The sequence below is a fragment of the Grammomys surdaster genome, unplaced genomic scaffold (genome assembly GCF_004785775.1).
Source record: "Grammomys surdaster isolate TR1022 unplaced genomic scaffold, NIH_TR_1.0 220, whole genome shotgun sequence".
NCBI lineage: Eukaryota > Metazoa > Chordata > Mammalia > Rodentia > Muridae > Grammomys > Grammomys surdaster.
In genome coordinates, this window is record NW_021604665.1 from 16,172,697 (window position 1) to 16,194,607 (window position 21,911).

General features: G+C 42.4%; 1 protein-coding gene and 1 pseudogene across 13 annotated transcripts in view; one reads left to right on the top strand and one right to left on the bottom strand.

The window, feature by feature from the left end:
• Itpr1 (inositol 1,4,5-trisphosphate receptor type 1) overlaps positions 1-21,911 on the top strand; it is a 325,637-nt gene that overhangs the window by 126,408 nt on the left and 177,318 nt on the right. For 8 of the 13 annotated variants that reach the window (XM_028773069.1, XM_028773070.1, XM_028773072.1 and 5 more), the window contains exons 6-13: positions 1,303-1,389; positions 3,777-3,935; positions 6,125-6,223; positions 7,666-7,749; positions 7,850-7,996; positions 11,742-11,837; positions 13,415-13,459; positions 17,010-17,164. In XM_028773069.1, coding sequence (XP_028628902.1) covers positions 1,303-1,389; positions 3,777-3,935; positions 6,125-6,223; positions 7,666-7,749; positions 7,850-7,996; positions 11,742-11,837; positions 13,415-13,459; positions 17,010-17,164 — 872 coding nt within the window. The remainder of the gene's footprint in view (positions 1-1,302; positions 1,390-3,776; positions 3,936-6,124; positions 6,224-7,665; positions 7,750-7,849; positions 7,997-11,741; positions 11,838-13,414; positions 13,460-17,009; positions 17,165-21,911) is intronic. The other 5 variants (XM_028773074.1, XM_028773079.1, XM_028773075.1 and 2 more) reach the window with 1 other exon arrangement.
• On the bottom strand, positions 10,188-10,556 carry LOC114625700 (annotated as a pseudogene).

The following is a 21,911-nucleotide window of genomic DNA, read 5'->3' on the forward strand; positions in this document are numbered from 1 at the left end:
TAAAAATTAATTAAAATGAAAAATTATTGAATGCTTATATCTATCATCCATCTTCTATCATATTTATGGTAGTTTGCTAATGCTTGTGAGGTCCCTTGAGTTTTACTAACATATAGTGACCTGGTCAGATGATAAAGTTTCTGTGTAGGGACTCCAACATGATATCCCTAAAGGTCCTGTGAAAATGAAGGTATGTTACCTGAGACGGGGAACCCATTGGCATCTGGTAGTACCTTGCCTGAAGAGAAGGGGTGAGTCTCTAGGGAGCAAACATGGTAAAGAAATGGTTCTGAAGCCTCCCTACATTATTGGTCATTGGGCTGTTACCTTCCATCAGATTCTGTATGTGATTTCTATCCTGTTTTGTTTTCTTTGATCCATTTTAAGGATGGGTAATGGGCTTGAATGACAGTCTGCTTATTGTCCATAATGTTAGGAGTTTCCCGTTGGCATGCAGTGATGTATATGATAGTTTGTTTAATGCAGCTTGGACAAAAGAATGAGAGATGACTTTTCATAATGTTGGCCCCAACAGCCTCTTCTCGGACCTTCTATTTGGCTTTCACACGAGTGTGCCAGGCTTGACTGGTAATGAATGCCCTTTAGCCTTACTTGTAACTGTACAAATTCGGAATTTAAGCCAAATGTATTTTTGAGGATTACTTCTGTCACTTAGTAAATGTATGAAAATAATAGTTGCATGTTTAAATTGGGGTTATCATCTTCCTTTCAAGGAACCAAATGAAAATTAAATAAATTATGATGAATTTTTTACAGTAGTGAATAACAGGCCACATGTGGTACAATCAGTAGCCACTGTGAAAGGTGATTTATATGAGGTATGGGTACCATTTTTATCTTGATTTTACAAATAAGGAAACAAGCTCACAGATGTTTCATTATAAACTAAAGTTTCCAAAACCACATGCTGCCCAAGATTGGCTTTTCAATTCGGTTTTATTTTATTCCAAAGCTTTAAAGCACATTTACAAATCACAAGAGGAATGCAGAACCCTTTCTAGCCTCACTCTATTGTTAAAATATATATATGCTCTTGACTAGTTTCTTATAAGCAGGTGCCCATGACTTCCAAGCTCAATATTAACGAAGCCCCCGAAGCCCTGAAAGCTGAGTCCAAGTACATAGGCCAGGCTGAGTTAGCTGAGCTTCACAGGCTCCTGGCTCATTTTACAGTGCCTGAGGCTGTACCCAAGGATTCACTTGCTGTGCGATCACTGTGGTTGCTGCTGAGGAATGAAACCATTTGCTCTTTGTGACCGGTTCTTTTTGTCAATGTTACAGCATGCTGCAGACTTGGAAAAGAAGCAGAATGAGACAGAAAACAGGAAATTGCTGGGGACCGTCATCCAGTATGGCAACGTGATCCAGGTAGGCGCAGCTGCTCTTTTCTTCTGGAGCTGACACGTGAGAAAGAAAACAAACAAGCAAACTGAGCAAGCATACTCGTGGTGATATGGGTTCCATTCCCTTGGCTATGACAGTCACTTTATTGAAAACAACCAAAGCACAACCTCCTTGTGTTTCTTATTCTATCACTTGGTCATGCTCTTGGGTCATTCATGGTGTGAGCATTTCCTTTCTTAGCCTGTTGCTGACTACTTGCATGCCAGTGGTTTAGAGGGGACCCTTGATGACTGAAGAGGACACTACTTGTCATAGTTTTGCATCACATACAATGTTAGGGAGTTCTCGTGTTCGGTGAAAATTGAGTGCTCTGTATGTTTTAGCTTTTGTTTAGGAGCTGTTTGCCAGTGAAAATAAAAACAGTTGTGTGCATACGCAGATGTATGTATGTATGTATGTATGTATGTATGTATGTATGTATGTATACATGTCCAGTGAAAATCAAAACAGTTCTGTGCAGTATGTATGTATGTATGTATGTATGTATGTATGTGTGTACGTACCTACATATGTACAAGGTTTCATGCAGCCCAAACTGGCCCTATGCTCACCATGTGACTGAGTTGACTTTCAATTCTTGATCAATTTACCTCTACTCTATAAGCATTGGGATTATGGGCATGTAAAGGCTCAGGCACCTTCACAAAACTTTAATTATATGTATCCTTTTAAATAATTTTTTATTAATCAAAAGTATTTCACAACTCTCATATTATAGAGCTGTTTGCTTTACCTGTTATCTTCTGTACCCTTGAACCTGCTGTAGAGATAACACAGTTAAAACAAGGGCTTCCACAAGTCTTTCTCAGAAGGTGCTGCTAACCTTGTAAACTACTAATTAGGAATGAATTTCTTTCTGTTTTTATTGTTATTGGGTGTAAAACAGTGCTAACCATAAATATGGAAAAAACTATTAAAAATGTGTAAAAATAACTTTCTGTATTTTCTTTTTTTAAGTAGGGCATGTAAAAGTTAACTAGATAGAGTCTTGCTAAGTTGCCCAGGTTTGCCTTGATCTTACTGTATAGCTCAGGCTTGCCTTGATTTTACTGTATATCCCAGGCTAGCTTTGGATCTTCTTCCTGCTTTGGCTTCCTGAGTGCTAAGATTGTAGGTATGAGGGCCACCATTCCTGGCTAATGCTTTTTGATTAAATGCTTACTTAGGTTAGGCCTTATTCATACCTCTCAAAAACTATTGGAATATTAGATTATCAATCCCACATGTCCTTTTGATGTTCCATCCTGTTATCAAGCAAGGCCAGTACTCTGAGGCTCAGAGTAGAAGGTATTCAGGTTGGTTAGACTGGAGAACTGGCTGCAACTGAGGAATAAAGAAGTACATAGAGGGTACTGACTGCTAATACATTCCAGTCCTGTGAGGTTTCAGGAAAGACATGCCAAACCAGTTGACGTGGTATCTGCTTTTAGGATGGGTTTAAGCAATCTCAATTTTATTTCTGGTCTTGAGCTTTGGAACTCACCTGTGGGAAGGCGAGCCAGTATGTGGAGGATCAGAGGCCATTCACCGAGGATCATCAAGGACCTGGCAGGACATAATTGTCTCCTGTTTATCTTGGCCATAGGCCATCCAGAATTCACAAACTATACAGGTTATTCCTCCACTCTCGGCAGTCCTATCAGTAGATCCAGTAGGGCCTCATAAGGGTGTTCTTGTGTTATCATGTGAGCAAGAGATGTGACAACAGCAATGGAGTCACATGCTGGCCTTATCCTCTAGGGACTGAGAAATCTTGAGTTTGTGTTTTTCTTTTACACATCAACATGGGAGACCTTGATAATGCTTATTGTTCCCAGATTGTTAGACAAACATCTTCCCTCCTCCATGCTTCATGTAATCAGCATTTTAGTGTGAAGAATGAAGCAGTCAGTGAAGGCAGATGCACAGGGTGTCCTTCACAGAGAATGATAGTCCTCTGATGGAACTGCCTTTTAAATCAGATTTGCACTTAGTGACTCCCTTCCTTCATTCCCAACTGGTATCAGTGCCTAGTTTGACTACAGTTCCTTAGCCCCTATCCACAGGGTGATGCCATACCTCTCTAGCAGACTTAAGATGATGGAATACTTGCCTTCTGCAGTATCTCTCTTGCTCAAGGCCATGTTGGTGGAAAAAAAAAAAACAATTTTTCCTTCTCCCCAGCCCTCTTCTCTGCCTCGGTTCACTGTCCCTTTCCTTTTTGTTTCCAGCATTGGACACTTTGTGTTTCTCCTGCTTCTCAGCAGCTCAGTGGTGGGAGGAATATCTGTTAGAAAATTTACTTGACGAAGAGTGCTATGGCAGAGAATTCACAGGCCCACTCATATCTCATTCTCTTGGTGGATTTTTAGCTCCTGCATTTGAAAAGCAATAAATACCTAACTGTGAATAAGAGGCTTCCAGCCCTGCTAGAGAAGAACGCCATGAGGGTAACGTTGGACGAGGCTGGAAATGAAGGTTCCTGGTTTTACATTCAGCCATTCTACAAGCTACGCTCCATCGGAGACAGTGTAAGTGGGGCTTCCCCTGGAAAGCACTCCACACCACGCTTCCAGCCGCCACTGTGCTGGGGACTCAACTAGGAAAGGTTTAGAATTGAAGCCACAGGCATATGAAGAGATCAGATCTCCATGGAAACAAGTGTTTGGGAAACAAGGAAATGAGGAGTGAAGTGTGACCTAAATACAGTCGCTATGTTTTTCCTACTGGGCCTCTGAAAAAAATCCTATTACCTTGGTAATTTTACCATGAAAACATCCATCCCGAATTATCCTGGTTAAAGATCCCTTGCCATTCCATTTCCATGAGTGCAACAGAAATGTTCAGCTATTTTGGAAATACTGATGGATGGAAAGTGGAAAAGAAACAGCCTTAGTAGGGAATGGGATTGTGTTCACCCTGTGCTTCCTGTGTCAGTGGCAGGCAGTGTTTCCATCCCCTCCTGCAACTGCACAAAGCCCCTGGCCTGGGACTCTAGACAATACAGAGCCACAGGAACCCCTTTATCAAGGCAACTGAGAACACTTCTGATATTTGTAAGTTAAATTAGTCAGTCATTACGTGGGCACATACTTAACGGTGAATATGTTTAAATGCTATCAGCTATGTACTTGACCTTGTTAAGGTTCTAAAATAGATGCTTTAAAAAAAAAATCTAAAAGGAAATTGGCACCTTAAGCAGCATGAAATGTTCTGGAAATACTTACACTTTACTTAAAACTAGGTATTGACTGATTTATTTATTTATTTATTTATCTATCTATTTAAGTAATGCCATATTATAGAAAATTTAGTCATATATTTTTCCAAAATGTATCATTCTCAAAATACGCAAGTTTTACCTCATAGGAAGACAAACATTTCTTTTGCTTCCTTTCCTTCTGCTTACACCATTAAAAGCAAATGCAGGGCTGAGGAGATAGCTTGCTGTGCAAGTCTGAGGACCTGAGTTCAAATCCCCAGTGTTCACATAAAAGCCAGGCGTGCCTGTGTATGACTTTACCCCAAGCATTGGGAGAACAGAATAGGCAGATAATCCTGGAAACCACTAGCCAGCCGGTCTTGCTGAGTAGGAGACCTCAGGTATGCTGAGAGAACCTGTCTCAGACACATAAGGTAGAGAATGATACAGGTTGTTCTACATCCTCCTCTAGCCTCCACATGCACATCACAAACATACAACATACACGTACATTATACAACACACACGCGCACGCATGCACACATACCAATACCAATGTGCCTGGTTCCAAGTTTTGTTTTTAGTAAATCTTTCCTTTTCTGTCATTTAATCTGTAATCTATGACTTAGTTGAGACTATACTATGAATAGTTATCTTTTAAAAAATAGTTTTTCTCATCTGTAGTGATTGACTCATTCATACTTCAGTAGTTTAAGGGTGTCAATTTAAATCATTGAGTAGAATATAAAGTATCAGGCTGTGTTACACATAAGGGTAGGTATGGGTTTCTGGACAGACACATTTGTTTAGTTATACACTATTGGATTCAGCTGTCTATTGCTGGGGGCTGGAGAGATGGCTCAGCAGTCTGGAATTGCCTATAATTTCAGTTGCAGAGAATCTGAAGCCCTCTTCTGGCCTCCACAGGAACTTCAGAATACACATGGTGTACATACAGAGAAAGAGGGCACTCATACATACTCACAATATAAAAATAAACCTTAAAATGTAAAAGCTCTCTATTGACATACATACATACATACATACATACATACATACACACACACACACACACACACAGTAATTTAATATGGTAATCTAATATAGAAAATTGATTTCCTTCTGTTATAGTCACAATTTTGAAGATCAATGCTTTAGAAACTTTACTATGGTTTCATTCTTTCAAACACAAAGACAACTCAAAGACAACTTACTTTCCCCCAAATTGAGTTGAGCTTATTTATACAAGTATCTCAACTGAATACCAAAACAAAACAAAACAAAACAAAAGCCTTTTTCTTAGTGCTCTGGATCAACTCACAAAGTATCAAAATATAACCAGCAACAGTTGTGCACTGCAATCCAGCCTCAGCCTTCTTCCAGAACACAAACCATGCCTACACAGGTTAAGCTTTAAAAGGCTACACGTGCTCTGATGGGCCTCCCGGAACCAGGGGACTGTACCTGTACAGGCCCTAGTCTGCCTCCTAAAAAGCTGTGTTGTTCCTTCCTTTCCAGGTGGTCATAGGTGACAAGGTAGTTTTGAACCCTGTCAATGCTGGCCAGCCTCTACATGCCAGCAGTCATCAACTGGTGGATAACCCAGGCTGCAATGAGGTAAGGACATTCAAAAAATTTGAAGACCCAGGATATGGGTGATGGTTGCACCACAGAAGCAGGTCTTGTGGGGAAGTGTGTGTGTGTGTTGTATGTGACTTTAACAGTAATTCAGGATGGTGTCAGTTCTTCAGGAGAGGAGCCCAAGGCCCACAGGTGGCTGGCATGAGGTTTTATAGGTCTGTGCATGGGTTGTGAGCTTGATAAACGTTGCATCACTGAAGAATCATTCTCTAATTGGTTAAGCCTGAAAATGCTACTTTCACCATTTTGTTTTTCCTAGCTGGAGGAACACATTTTTTTTTTTTTTCAATTTGACTCCCTAAGGAAAGTGTCTTATTGTAATTCTCAGGAGGCTACATTACAGATTATGTGTAGCCTTGCTACAGTATCATATTTTCAGCTGAACATCTGCCAATCTCACTGTGTCTCACTGGGCAGTTACAGACACAGGATTCTAAATCTCTTATGCTATGTTGTCTGTCTCATGGAGAGGATGTGAGCTTTGGATTGTGAAAGATGTGAATTCATATCTCAAACTATGGTCCTTGAGCTCTGGAAATGCAAATGACTTATTTAATATCTCTGTGCCTCAACTCCCAGTCTGAAAGGAGGGTCTAGTTTCATAGGGTGCTCTTGAGGAGAACGTGAGGTGGCGCCTGGAAATAGTAGTTGTACTGATAAGGGCTCTTGCTGTTAATGATGACCATTGTCGTTTTCAAATGTATGCGCTGGACTAATTCTTGCATCAGTATCTCATTCTATTTTATAAAGTACTTTATTTCATTTGGACTTTACATTTGTGGCTATAGAACCAGAGACTTAGAGGAAAGAAACATAGCATTCCAAAAGGGACAGGATGAAACCAGGGCTTGGAGTGTCAGGTCAGATTTGGCGCATGTGTACTGACAGGTACAAGTGAACCATTCGTTAGCCAACATTTCTTCCTCCCCAAGTGCCTTTTCAGGTTCTTTCTTCAGGATGTGTTAGGCACTTTTATCATCGCCATGACAAAGTCCCTGAAAAAAAAATCATTTAAGGTTTATTATGGTTAAGATACATGTTGGGGAAACGGGGATGGGAGTGGAACAGCTTGAACTGTTAGGCTGTACGCACCTCCATAGAACAGGAAGCAGAGAGAGAGGACAGGAAGCCAGGCCAGGCTACCCACCTCCAGGCCTTCTGTTCTAGAGACCAACTTCCTGCAGCTAGGTCCCTCCTCTTAAAGGTTCGAGAGTCTGCCAAAACAGCTCCACCAGCTGGGGACCCTACATTCAGACACACGAACACGCAGGGGACATTATAGCCCTCTGAACTATATATAGCAAGATGTTTGTACTGAAGCCCAGCTGGCCTTCCTGGCTAAAGTGAGGAACTTTGGGACTGTAGGACAGAGTTATTCTAGGAGCTATGGTGGAAGTTAACTTTGATTTGTTTTTTAGGTCAACTCCGTCAACTGCAATACAAGCTGGAAAATAGTGCTCTTCATGAAATGGAGTGATAACAAAGATGACATTCTCAAAGGCGTAAGTGGGGCTCTTCATGGCATGGTGCTCTCCGCAGAGTAGCAGTCGGCTGTTTCCAAACCCATTTCCCCGCTTCCTTCCATCTTGTGTTGATGTACAGGGTGATGTGGTGAGGCTCTTCCATGCTGAGCAGGAGAAGTTTCTCACCTGCGATGAGCACCGGAAGAAGCAGCATGTCTTCCTGAGAACAACCGGCAGACAGTCAGCCACCTCAGCCACCAGTTCCAAAGCCCTGTGGGAAGTGGAGGTAAGGAGTGGGCCAGGAGGGGTGAGGGAAGCGACTGGGGATGTGTGTGCTTGTGGGTGGGTGCTGGAGTTCAGGTTTAAACCTCTCTGCAGCTGTGTTTCTAAATCATACCAATTCATAAAAATAAGTAGACATGGCCCAGGGAAGCAAGCACATCGTGATGTACCAGATGGATGTTGCATGGTCTTATAGAGAAAGATAACAGCTATACATTCTTTCCACAAGTCACTAGAAATAGCTTTTTCTTTCCTTCCCCTTCCTCTTCTGTTTTTTTTTCTTTCTCTTTCCTTTCTGAGTAACCAGAAGTGTTTTTTTCTTACCTTCCCTTTCCTCTTCTGTTTTTTCTTCTCTTTCCTTTCTCTTACTTGTTGTATATGTATATTCCCTGTATATGACGGGTAAGCTGGACTCATGAAATCTCCACAATATAGTTACCTAAACAAGACCTGAAGAAACACCTCCACTTGCTGACATGCCTTTGTGAATAGGGTGGGGATTTCATGTGACCCCACTCCTTGGTGAAGAGCTCCAGGCAATTAGTGGCTGCTGATAGGTTATCCAATCCTAGGTGGTCAGCCCTCAGCATGTATACCTATAAGCAATACTGAATTAACTCAGCAGCTTAATTATAATGATGATAACAATAATAGACTGAAAATAGAAGAGTCCATGGATTTGAGAAGAGTAGGGGCACGGGAGGAGTTAGAAGGAGGAGGGAAATTATGTAATTTCAATTCTCATGCATGAAATTCTCAAACAAGAAAAGAAAAGAAAAGCAGCAAGCATCTGCATAGAAGGTGTACTCAGCAGGAGGGCCTGGGTGCCAAGAGGGGTATTCCTTGTGTTCTGGAGGTTTGGGGTGACAGGAGAGGTGTTCTGCATGCTCTAGAGGTTTTAGCAAGGGAGGATGATCTGATGGGGGGAGGATTAAGGTTTCCTAACTGACAACGAATGATCCCAATCCACTGGTCACAAACAAAAGCAAAAGTCATGATGTGGGAAAGGGGAAGGCAGAGGGGAAGGGTGAGGGTTGATAGTGGACAGCGGGAGACTTGAGAGTAGGCTGGAGGTGGTAAACAGGAGGTACTAGATACAAGTATTAAACTGTCAAAGAAAGAACTTGACAGATCGAGTTAACACCTGACTTGTATTTCCTAGATGATCTGCATTTTGGAAGGGAGAGAAGTAGGGTAGTTTCAATCATGTAAGGGAAAGGTTTGGAACTAGAAGCAATACGAGACAGCCTTGGCACAACACTGAGTAACCTGGCTTTTGGAGCGACACAGGATGCACACAGGAAAATGACCACACTGGAGACCAGCGCCTCAAATTGCACCTGCCAAGGCTGCAGGGCATTGGGAATGTCCCTCCTAGGCAGGGAAAAGTCTGCAAAGGTGTTTTGAGTAACAGAGTTCACACAGTCAACATACTGCTTAGAGAAAGCAGTAATTCTGTCCTGAGGAATAGTTTTAAAGTCTTCGTTTCCCTGTTTGCAGTGTTTCATAAATTTGACTCTGGCATTCCTTGTGTGTGCATGTCTGTGTTTATCCTGCCAGAGTTCTTTAGGTTTCTTGACTTGTGTAGGTTTGTATCAATAATGACATGGGTCATTATTTCTCAGATATGTTTTCAGCTTTGGCCAACCCACCCTGACATAAGTTGGAACATTTAATGTCAACTGACTGAGTTCGTGGGTCACCTCCTTGTTGTTTCACAGTGCAGGGAGTGCAGGCAGGAGTTCATAATTCTTTGAAGGTACTTTGTTGCATACATAGGATTTGTTGTTCTTTTTAGGGGAAAGCAGAGTTTTGTTTTGTTGGAGTTACATTTCTGTGAATCAGTTTGGTCCTGTGGAGGTTCATTTTCATGCATTACTAGGTCAAGGTAGAGCAGTCTATATTGTGAGCCTCCGTGATTAATGGTAAATGCCCAACATGGTCCACATGATCTCTCTGCCAAGGCTTGTCAGTCAGAACCTATGGGAACTCTGGGAGTATTAAAATTTCAGTGCATGTTTCTATGAGCACATTCATGTGTACATGTATGTGCATGAATGTGAACAAAGCATGGACTTTGTGTGTGGTAGGCAAGTTTTCTACCACTATATTCCTCTGCCAATCTTTTTTTTTTTTTGATTCAATAAAATTTTATTTTCCCAAATGTCCAGCTGATTGAACCTGTTCATGCATCGTCACCAGCTGCTAGGGCGTCTCCAACCCTTTATATTTCTGGTGTAAATTCCTTGGGCTCTGTGCTTCGAAACCAGCTTGATAAGTCCTTTACTACGCAGCTCCCGAAGGGCTGCCCTGGCCAAGGAACCTCGAGTCTTCAGTCTCTCAGAGACCACAGCTGGAGTAATAAGCTTGTAGTTGGGAACTTCCTTGCAGAGTTTGTCGTATGTAGGTTTGTCAAACAGGATGAGATTGTTCCCCTTGTCCAGAACTTTGCCTTTGGACCATTTCTTCTTTTTGGCCTTGACACCAGATATATTTACTGGGTCTTTGTCTTTTTTGGCCGACTTTCTGTCATCTTTCTTCTTCTTGTCGTCTTTGGACGGCATGGCGAAACTCAAAGGAGTGTGGACCACTGCAGCCTCACTAAGATGTCGGAAAAAAGGAAGCCTGGTGGACCAACAATCCCAGAAACCTATGCCTCTTCTGCCAATCTTAATCATTTTGATTGATCTCATGGGGTCTTTAGATATTGGTGTTTTGATATTAAGTCAAAAATTTATACAAATTTCTGGAACTTTCTCTATGTGTAGCAGTATATCTCTATAGTTCTTCCCCCCAAACTCTGCCCTTTTTTACCCCATAGTCCTTGTACTTAGATATATTCTCGCTGGGCTGCTACACCTATTCTGAGAGACCACAGAGATGCTCCACTTCCTGAGTAGCAAACACATGTGCTTCATACATGCTTCCAAATTTTCTCCTTCACTGTGGTGCTGTCATCTGTATGCTTCAGCACACTAGTTACGTATGTCAGTTGTACTACCATGGCTGTAAGGTGAAGCTTCATGGTGAATTGTCCCAGACTCTCCTTGCTCTTACATTTAAGAGCACAGGTCTGCAAATGTGTTGCAGCACACAAGTATATGTATGGAAAAGAGCTCTGAAATTTTATTTCGTCAGCATTTGCATTTTGTGGCTGAATTTCAGAATCTTTTTGTTCTAGGTAAGGGAAGTGGCTCAGCACTTGCCATGCAAGCATGAGGACCTGGGTTCTCATCTCCACTTTGACATAAGGGTTAGGTGCAGCAGCAGACACAGGCAGATTCTCAGATGCTTGCTGGCCAGCCAATCTAGCCAAAATGGAACTCTCCAAGTTCAGAGAGCACAATGGAGCAAGATACCTGAAGTCAACCTCTGGCTTTTACATGTGCAAGCACAGGATGAATGCATGCATGTGTATGTGCACACATGCATATCCATAGACACAACTAGCAAACGAGCTGTATCTCCATTAGTATTAAGGCTGAGATTTAAATAATGTTTCAGTTCTTATTCCAGACATTTTATGTTAAGTAGGAAACAGTCCCTTCTATAGAGAAACATCATTTTCATGATTCTGTATTTCTAAATTGAGACATTCCATCTTGAAGCTTGACACAGCTTTGTAGAAGGGTGCTGACCCCCTAGTAATGCCACTAGTAAACTGGGACTTGTCAATGTCTCCAGTTTGGTGGCATTTCATTGTGGGCTGACAACTCTTCCACACCCATTAACCATCTTCACTCTTGCAGGTGGTCCAGCATGACCCATGTCGGGGTGGAGCTGGGTACTGGAATAGCCTCTTCCGGTTCAAGCACCTGGCTACAGGGCATTACTTGGCAGCAGAGGTAAGTAGCTGCACATGACCTTCTCTTGGAAAGTGAGTTCACTATGATTATTGTTCTTCACTCACCTGTAGCAGCTGGATGCCTGGAAGCTCAAGGGCGCACTCAGCCACCGGGCTTCTCCAACTACCTTTCTATGTTCTTCTCTCTCATTTCTCTGGAAAAGGAAAGTTCCACATGATTGACATACTGTGAGACTTGACAGGACTCCTGACCAAGATGTAGAGAGAAGGAAGTTATAACATGATGCTGCTGTAGGTTTGTAGGGCAGTTCCCCTGCTTCGCTGTTGAATGCCTCTTTGCTTATAGTCATCTGACAACCCCACACCTACCACAGCTGCCTAATACTGCCTGCACTGGACACTCGGTAAACAAAATTAGAAGCATCGAAGTGCATGGAGAACTAGAGCATTTCATAGAGAAATCTGATTCCGTGGGGCTTTATGGGGAGACATGTGTATCATCAATCTTATAAGAATATCATGAATCAAATTAACAAATTATTTTGAGACAAGGTCTTATTATATAGCTCCAACTGACCTGGAACTCAAAGGGATTCACTTACCACGATCCCCACCCCCAAGTACTGGGATTAAAGGCATATGCCAACACACACACACACACTCACATACACACTCTTACATACCCATACACATATGCTGGCCCCGCAAGTTAACTTTTTGAGTCAGGGCCTCACTCTGCAGCCCAAGCTGGCTTTCAGTTCTCTATCCTCCTGCCTCGGCCTTTTATCTACTGTATTTAGCTTATGAAAGGTTTTTGAGGAAAGGAAAGACTCAGCATTGAAAGATGGAAAGAATTTCCATTTTAATTTTTGTATTGAATTAAAGGACATCCTGCTGTGTAACTGATGTTGAGTTTTACTTTGATCTGAGGGAAGCTGTACATGCAATCATATTCACATTCCAATAGTACATCAAAAGACCCTCTCTGTTGTCTGGCACCACTGGCTCACGATTTCTAAGGATTTGTGTCAGGATCAGTCCTGCTTCTGCCATGAACCCTAGGAGTTTGGATTCTAAATGTGTAAACCACCTGGAGTGTCTTGATACTTGGATGAACTGATGATTTTGAAATACTGAAGAGCCAAACATGAAGAAGTCCAAATTGACATTTAAAATGGAATCTTAGGGAGGAAGAGATTCATCTAAGCAGGAAAAACCTTTGATTATGAGATTAAAGATTAAGGGTGGTTGTCTTTCCTGTTTTGTTTTAAGGTAAATGTAGCTCTTTCGAGAGGTCTCCTAAGCAGGCTATCAATGACTGTGTGTTGATATTATCTTTATCTTAGGCGTTTTACTGTTGCTTTCCTAGTGAATTTGTTGTGTTTTCCTTGTCTATCCTCAGAGCTGAACTGTCTACTAGTGATTGGTGGATTGTTCTGTGTGTACTGTAACTGTGACTTGTGTTGTTGTTGTGGCATGCTGGTTCTGTGAATAGGGGAAGGGACAAGTTCTTAGCTGTTCAAGGATGGCTGCGGGTATTGACGTCTCCTGCAGATGGGTCCTGGTCCTTGAGAAAGAAATGGATGTTTTAATTTCCTAATGATTCTTTTTCATCAGGTAGACCCTGACTTTGAGGAAGAATGCCTGGAGTTTCAGCCCTCAGTAAGTATAGGCAAGAGCCTTCTTGTCTTTGTCTGGTAGGGATAAGGCCAAGTAAGCTGGAGCCGCATTTAAGAAATTGTCAAGTGGCCTTTGAGTGTTGGGGAAGGGGAAGATTTAGGTTACCTTCACCAAGGTCTTGTTCTGTGCTTCTCTTAAAGAATGTCATATCTTCCTGTGGTCTTGATGGCTTTTCTGTATGTTTGGTCAAGAGTCTACACTTCTAAGTTGGAGAAGTGCATACATATATCTCTTGGAATATTTCTGGGTGGGAGATGGTGGTGGTCCTTATGAAAGGTGGCCTCTACAAACAGTTGTCTCTTCTGCTGTTGACCTTGATCTGTGACTCATCCAGGTTTTGAAGTGATAGTGCATAGTATCTTTTCAACTGCTGAGATAACATATGAGACCTAGGACACATGTCCTCCAATGGGACAGTCAGGTGGCTGACCTCTAACTTTACTTTTTAGTCAAAATAGCGTTAGGTCCTGATGTGATTTGAAATTTTAGTGCAAATGGATTTAGCTTTGGAGAAATCATGACCAAGTAATATTGATTTGTTCATACCCCAGGTAGGGGCTGAAGAAAGCATTGGTTATGTTTCATGGACATAGGATATACACAAAATGGTTCTATTTGCAGAGTGCTTGGTTATGCTGAATTCAAACAAAACAAAATGCCAGACCATTGCTGTCTGTTTGACAAGTTAGTACATGTGCTGTTCTCAGTGATTGGTATGGTAGTTAGACTCAAGGGTACTTGTTTTTCTAGTAAATTTTGAAATAGCACATCAAGGAGGGGAAATAAGGCAGAGATAAGTCTAAAGGAAGGTGCCATGAATCTTGAGCTAATGGTTAACTTTCTAGTTATGTTTGAGTAGAGTGTTGCCAATAAAAGAAGCTGAGCCATTGTAGCTGAGGACTTCTGGCCATGACTGCATAGACTTCTAGGATTTTATTAGGGACATCTCCTCCTCTCTGTCCCACAGAGTGCCTGGGACTCATCTCCATCTTCCCGTTGCCTTTCTGTCACCTTTACTTCTGCAGACAAGTGGAAAGCTTGTCCTCCACAGCTAATCCATCTTAGAAAGCAGACCTAATCCAGCTGACAGCTAGTGTGAACCCTTGGCTTGCCTTTATTTTCTTGTTTGACATTTCTTATTCTTGGACAGTCTTTATTTGAGAGAAGAAATTACCATGTATGGCCTCAGCACTGCCAGCCGAGGTATCACAGGGGAAGGTTTGACCTTTGGCATGAATATAAAGCATCGCTTATTAGAAAGAAAGATGATGTCTAAGTGAACCATGGGCACTATGGGAGATGGCACTGTTTTATTAGGTTCTGTATATGAAGGAAAACAACATTTACAATGTAAGATAAAGTGCAGTGCTTGCAAGCCCAAGGAGAAAGAAGAAAGACAGACCTTTATTTAAATACCAGACTGGTCACCAGCAAGTTGTATGATCTTGAACAAGTAACTTTCTCTCCTGAGCCTCAGATTCCTTCTTTGTACCAGCAACATTTTCAAGTTGCACAAGATCAGTAGGGACTTTAGTGTGCTCATATCCAGTAGGTCATCTTGACTTCATAAGAGTTAGGAAAGGCCTGGGTGAGGTCTAACATGATGTATCTCAGGTTCGTTTGGGTTCAGTGGTCTCTCTGAGTCTCACACTTCCTTATGTTAGTGATACACCAGCAGGCTGGGTGTGGATCAAGACAGCATTGCTCTGGTGGTCCCAAGGTTGCTGGACCTTTGGCTCACACAGAGAATTAGTGTGTAGAGGGTGTCTTTCTTGTATTCAAGAGACTTGAAAGCACATCATTGGTCTCCATTGGCAAGTATTAGCCTTGAGAGGGCCCTGCTTCCCTTTGGCTGTTTAGCTTGGAAGTGAGAAAGTAAAGTCTAGAGTCATAAACCTGGGTGAAAAGCATCTTCTTCTTATCTGCTTATGGTTTTCCTGGAGGTTGGCATCAATGAAGAGGTAGACCTAACTAGCTGTGTGGTGTTCCTTCTGAAATCAGTGGTCCGAGAGCCTGGTCCGAGAGCAAAAAGCCAACCCAAGGATTATTCTCTGCTGCTCTTTGCAAGTGTGCCTTTCTTCCCACTAGATGGCATATGCACACCAAGGACTCTGCTTCTGGGTTCCCTGCATGTTAAAGAAAGCATAGTCAAGCCCAGTTTTGCTCTGGATCTGCTGCCATCTCTGGACCTGTCACTGCCTGTAACCAAGCCCTTCGTTATAGTTGGTTCAGACCTTGTGTTGAGAGTGGTGTGTAAGACATGTCACAGGTGACACGAGTTCGGAGAGAACAAATGTTCATGGTTTCTTTCCTGAATCAAGACACAGAATTTTCTTGTTCCAGATGTTATTTTAATGTAGAGTGAGTAAAATGCTTCAGATTTTTAGTTTCTAAGAGAATTTCTTAATTGTGGTTTGGTTTTTGAGACAGTCTTCCTATGTTGCCCGGGTGGGTAGGTCTTGAACCCTTGAGCTCAAGCACTACCACAACCCCCATGATTCCCCAGCCTCCCCAGTACACCTGTTAGCTGAGACTACAGATCTATGCAAGGCTAGATATATTCTTTTTTTTTCTGTCTTTTTTTTTTTTTTTTGGAAACAGAAGTTAGATCTCAGCCTTGCATAGCTGTTTTCTTACTTCTTTTCCTTTGCCTTTGATGTGACTTCCTGTTCTCGATTACAGTATTTTTATCTATGTGTTTGGGCAGGAGATGATGTTTCATCCAGAGAAATGCAAGCCAAGGATGAGGAAATAGTATTTTCCCAGCAGGTGTAGGGCACATAGTTGCACTAGGAATGTTAGTCACTGAAAAGAATTGCATATGGTCACTGAGAGATATTGTAGAGTCCCTCTGATCAGGCATTCAGGCTAAAGCCACTTGCTAACAACTCTGGCATGTGTCCTTTGCTTTGGAGATCCAGGACACCTTCATTGTTAATCAGGTCTTACTGTGAAGGCTTTTTCTTCATTTCAACCAAATCCCACTGTAGCATGAATGGCCCTTTGCTTCAGCAGCAGCAGCAGACTTCTTAATCAATGACTGGTGTGTTCTTTAGAGCTAGAGTGACTTGACAAGCTATACTGGAATTGTTAGTCAGGGATACTTGGATTGGGGCTTATTTCTTCTTCTAGGAAGTACCTGTGTCATATTTCTGGTAAACAACCATTACTGTATTTTTGTACCACCACAAATAAAACGTTTGACAGGCCAAGTTTCCTCCAGCACATCTCTGCTTCCCTGCAGTTGTGTGTGGCTGTAGCTATATGGAGTGAAGGTCTTCAGTAGCTCTTTTCGCATAGTCATTTACTGTTGTCACTTCACAGTGCTTGAAGATTTTGTATGACAGTAGAGAATGAGTAGCCTCGGATCAGGTGGCCGTGGTCACTGAGCAGGGCTACTCTGAAACTGGTCCTTCTGCCCACCCGCCGCTGACACTCACTGTTTCTTCTCTTCTCTTCCTCTAACTGGACTGATGATGGTAAGGGAGGCTGTTCTCTACCAAGCTCCTCACTCCACACCTTTTGCCCCCAGGTGGACCCTGATCAGGATGCATCTCGGAGTAGGCTGAGAAATGCCCAAGAAAAAATGGTGTACTCTCTGGTCTCCGTGCCCGAAGGCAACGACATCTCCTCCATCTTTGAGCTAGACCCCACAACTCTTCGTGGAGGTGACAGCCTTGTCCCAAGGTATGATTTTAAAATTCCTCCTTCCAATAGAATCAGGGCTGGTCTTGATGGCCCGAATGCAAAGCAAGATGGGCTTTTCTTGAAGCACTTATGAAGGAGGTAGTGAAGCTTTTGGACTGGCTCTAACATGACACTGAGATTTATATGGGTCATCAGTGGTAAGTTGCTGATAGTTGGGTAAAAGATACTATATTTATGAGGCTGGAGACATGACTGAGGGTTAAGAGGGCAGAGGATCCAGGTTTGGTTCCCAGCACACATATGGTGGCTCTCAACTATCTGTAACTCCAGTTCTATGGGGCCTGATACTCTCTTCTGGCTTCTGTGGGTACTGCATGCACAAAGAACACATAAACACATGCAAGTGCATGTACACATAATTTTTAATTATCATTTAAAATGCACTGTATTGAAGCTGGGGAGAAACACGGGATAACATGCTTGGTATTCAAGCTAAAGGACCTGGTTTGAGTCCCTATAACCGAAATAAAGCTGAATGTAAGAGATGTAAAAGCCTACATCTGTAATTACAGTGCTTTACTGACGAGATGGGAAATAGAGACGGGAGAGTGCCTGGAAGCTTCTGAGCCAGATAGCCTAGTATATCAATGGTAAACAAGAGACTGTCTCAAGCAAGGTGTGGAAGATGAGAATTGACACCGAAGGTTGTCCTTTGACATCTGTATTCATGCAGGTGTACACACACACACACACACACACACACACACACACACACACACACCATTTAAAAGTGCTATGTCTAGGTTAACAATCCATACTATAAGCAGTTCAGTAACTTTACATCTTTTCCTTCTTCCTGAAACCTAGGCTGTCTCTTAGTTAACTGGATAAATAATTGAAGAGAAAAATTTAAAAAGTAAAAAAAAAAAAAAATCACTGTATGCATAGTAAGCTTATTTAAAAGGTTAAACCAGTGTTCTTTTTCATGTATTTTATCCAACTATTACTTTTGTTGCCTAAGAATGTATTTTCATAGCCCGGCAGTGGTGATAAAAGCTTTTAATTTTAGCACTCAAGAGGCAGACACAGGTGGGTCTCTGTTGAGTTAGAGGCCAGCCTGGTCTAGAGTGAGTTCCAGGACAGCCAAGTCTAGACAGAGAAACCCTGTCTCAAAAAACAAACAAACAAACAAACAAACAAATTATCAAGCAAACAAAATATATTTTTATATTGTGCTATAAATGGAAGAGCCAATATATATATAAAATTTATTTATTTTTTTTTCAAATTGTAATTTATACTCATTCACACAGGGGTTATAAACACAAAAAGGCAGGACATGGGGAAGGGGATGACACTGGAGCGTGGGTGTTCAGGGGGAATACAGATATTTTTCAGAACAGGGTTCAGGGGATAGGTCACTATGACTCTGCCTATGATTCACTTGTCCTTATCTAAGTTGGTAATATCTGCCAAGGCTACCTATTTACAAGGTCTATGACTACTCAGGCTGGTAAATTTCCACAAAAGCTGCCTGTTTACATTAGCTTATAGCCATATGTTTCAGTGTTTATCCACGGAGACCCAAGACTTGGTGTTAGTATACATGTATGACAGGCCTATTGCTGATTTTAGGCCTATGCCTGATATTAGGCCTTCAGTGTATAAGCAGGGCTGCCCGTGACATCTCCTCCCTTCTCTAAGTATAGACGGGCTGTGGTGAATCTAATCTTGTGAAGGCGGGGATAGAGGCCTGACCTCCAGTAATTGAAGGGGACCTTGTAATGGGAAGAGCCAATCTTTAAACAAGTTTTGGTATTGTGTTAAACAAGTTTGGTATTGTGTGTGGGTGCTTATGCCCGTGCAAGCATGGTGATCAGAGGGACAGTGTTTCTCTAGGCTGTAGGGCTCAAACTCAGATGCCATTCTTTCTCTTTTAAAAATATTTTAGAGTTATGTATTTTAATTTGATGTGTATGGATTTTTTGCCTACATGTATGTCACTGCACCATGTGCTTGCCAGCTGCCCATAGATTTTACAGACAGTTGTAAGCCACCATGTGGGTGCTGGAAACCAGACCCAGCCAGAGTTCTTAACTACTAAGGCATCTTTCCAACCTTCTGCGAGTGACATACTTCTGCTACTATAATTGCTTTATGTATTGAACCATCTCACTGGCCCCAAAGCCACTTATTTATTTATGTTTGTTTGTTTGTTTGTTTGTTTATTATTTATTTTGAGATAGGTTCCCTGTTTCTAGCCCCAGCTGGCCTGGAACTCACATAGGTCTTCCTGCCTCTGCCTTTTAAGTCCTGGGATTAAAAGTATGTACCAGCACACCTTATCAAACATCTATTCTTAACAAAGTCAACACCAATATATTCATTGAGTTCCAGCTACATGTGAAGCATAGTGCTAAGTAGATAGTAGACTTCTCTTACATACTTCAGAGTTTTGTCATGTTTGAAGCTGTGTGAGCTAGGAGTAGGATATCATTTTATAAAGAGACATCAAGACTCAGAGAGTTTAAGCAGTGTCACAAGTCCTGTAGCAGAGCCCGTTTTGGTAAATGGCTGGGACAGAGTTGCTTCACAGTGACCAATCCATCTCACCCTTCCGTTCTGCATTGGGTGGCTGATGTCTCACTGGTGGCGTTTACTGGGTTTTCATGGGGACCCTCACTGAGGAAGCTGTTGTGCTTCATTGTGCCTGCCTTGCCATTTTTTCCTGCTCAGCTTGAGGGAGCCTGGGAAACTAAACATCACTCCTGTGTGATTGCTGTCAGAATTCAGGTTCCTTGACTTGTGCTCACTTGCTATTCCTGTGCCTTCCCAAAGGGAGAAGTGTAAGGCAGTACCCACAGAGAACAGAACCTTACAAGGCAGGAGGCCTTTGTTTGCTATTCAGCCAGATTCCTAGTTGTTAATCTCTGCTGGCTTGTTATCCCCTTGAAAATCTGAGGGAGGCTACAGATATCCATCGGTACCCCAGAGGTATACACAGCTTTCTTCTAGATCTGTAACCTGTTATTTTACTTACCTTCAAAATTGATGGTGTGCAGGTAACCATAGATACTGTAACAAGCATGTCATGGCCAGAAGTCTGCATTTCCCAGCATTCTTTCTCATTCCCCAGCTCCCACCATTCTTCTGCTTCCTCTTCCATATGTTCCCAAAGCCCTGGGAGCAGTAGCATTAATTACAGATAGTACATTTAGGCTGAGCACTCAGTCTCTTATTCTCAGCGCACTGAGCAGGTATGACTCCCTCCATTGACTTCTGTGCACCACAAAAAGAAACTTCTGTGATGAAAAAAGTCAAGAGCAGCCTTCATCTACTGTAGTTCTGTGGGTATAAGCATGAATATTTAGAAAAGCATGTTGATAGTATGACCACTTAGCAGAGTAAGAAAAGCAGATTTTGCTTCCAGGGCCTATGACATCCTTAGCCACGCATGAGCTTTTGACAAGGTTTATAGTACAAGGCATAAAATTCCCCTTGGTAGAGTGGGCCTGCAATCCAGTCAGAAAGTGATTAGTTACCCCATAACAATTGTGCCACTGTTACCCAAATGGGCCCATCATGCCTGACAGGTTAATAATATAATATGAAAAGTCCAGCACTGGATAAGACCATGGATGCCTTTTCTCCCTCAGCAGCCTAGACAGCCCCCTCGGCCACTGGGAAAGTGGCAGTCAGGGAAAATGTCTCTTCGTAGGTTTGAGATTGTCTTCCCTGTGTTCTGCAGCCAGATCATGTGGTATCTTCAGCAACAGGTCTCTTGGTGTGTGGTTATGGTGGGTAAGCCAGGGCAATCTAGTAACTCATGCTACTTTAGAGAGCACTAGGAGTTTTCTTTACCAACAACTCATAGAGCGGGATCCCATGCCTTGTACTGCAACGCTCACTTAATAACCCAAGGCTTCTAGGAGCAACATAGTCCTCTCATGCAGCATAATTCTGTTCAAACTATACTTTTTTAAGTTAGATTTAAAATGAACTCATTAGGTGGCAGGTTTCTGTAAGGCTTTTTCATAGATCTTGAGTTCTGGTGGTCCCTCCGGCTCCCCCTTCCTCTCTGCCATCCCCACTCAGTCTTTAATCTTCAGTCTCCTCCTCCTCCTCCTCCTCCTCCTCCTCCTCCTCCTCCTCCTCCTCCTCCTCTTCCTCCTCCTTCTCCTTCTCCTCTTCCTCCTCTCCTCTCAGGGTGTCCTTCTAGCTCTGCCCTTACTCTTCTTGTGTTTAGGTTGGTTGTATATTGAGAGTGGCTTTCATGTGGGATTTCATATTCTCTTCCTTTGGGTTAGCCCTCCCCTTTCCCCATCTTCTGAATCTGCCCACGTGCTCCCACCTCTACTTAAGTCTTTCCTCCCCTGTCCTCCACCTCCCTACTTCTAGTTCTCCTGTCATCTACCTCCTCTTTTAATATCCCCCCCCCTACAGAAGGTCCCTTTCTAGTTGCCTGCCTTCACCCCTGCTCCAAATTAAACATAAAACAAAAGATTTGAAGCCAGGCTCTGTCTATGAGAGAGAGCAATGGCGACCATCTTTCTGGATCTGGGTTACTTCACTCAGTATAATTTTTTTTTATAGTCCCATCCCTTTCCCTGCAGCTTTACTTTTTCTTTATAAGTGAGTCACAGTCCATTATGTATGTGTACCACAGTTTTCATATCCCGTTGATGGACGTTCATGTTGAGTCCTGGTTCCTAGCTGCTGTCAGTAGAGCAGCCATGACCATGGATGAGCAGGTGTCTCTCTAGTGCAGCGGTTCTCAACCTTCCTA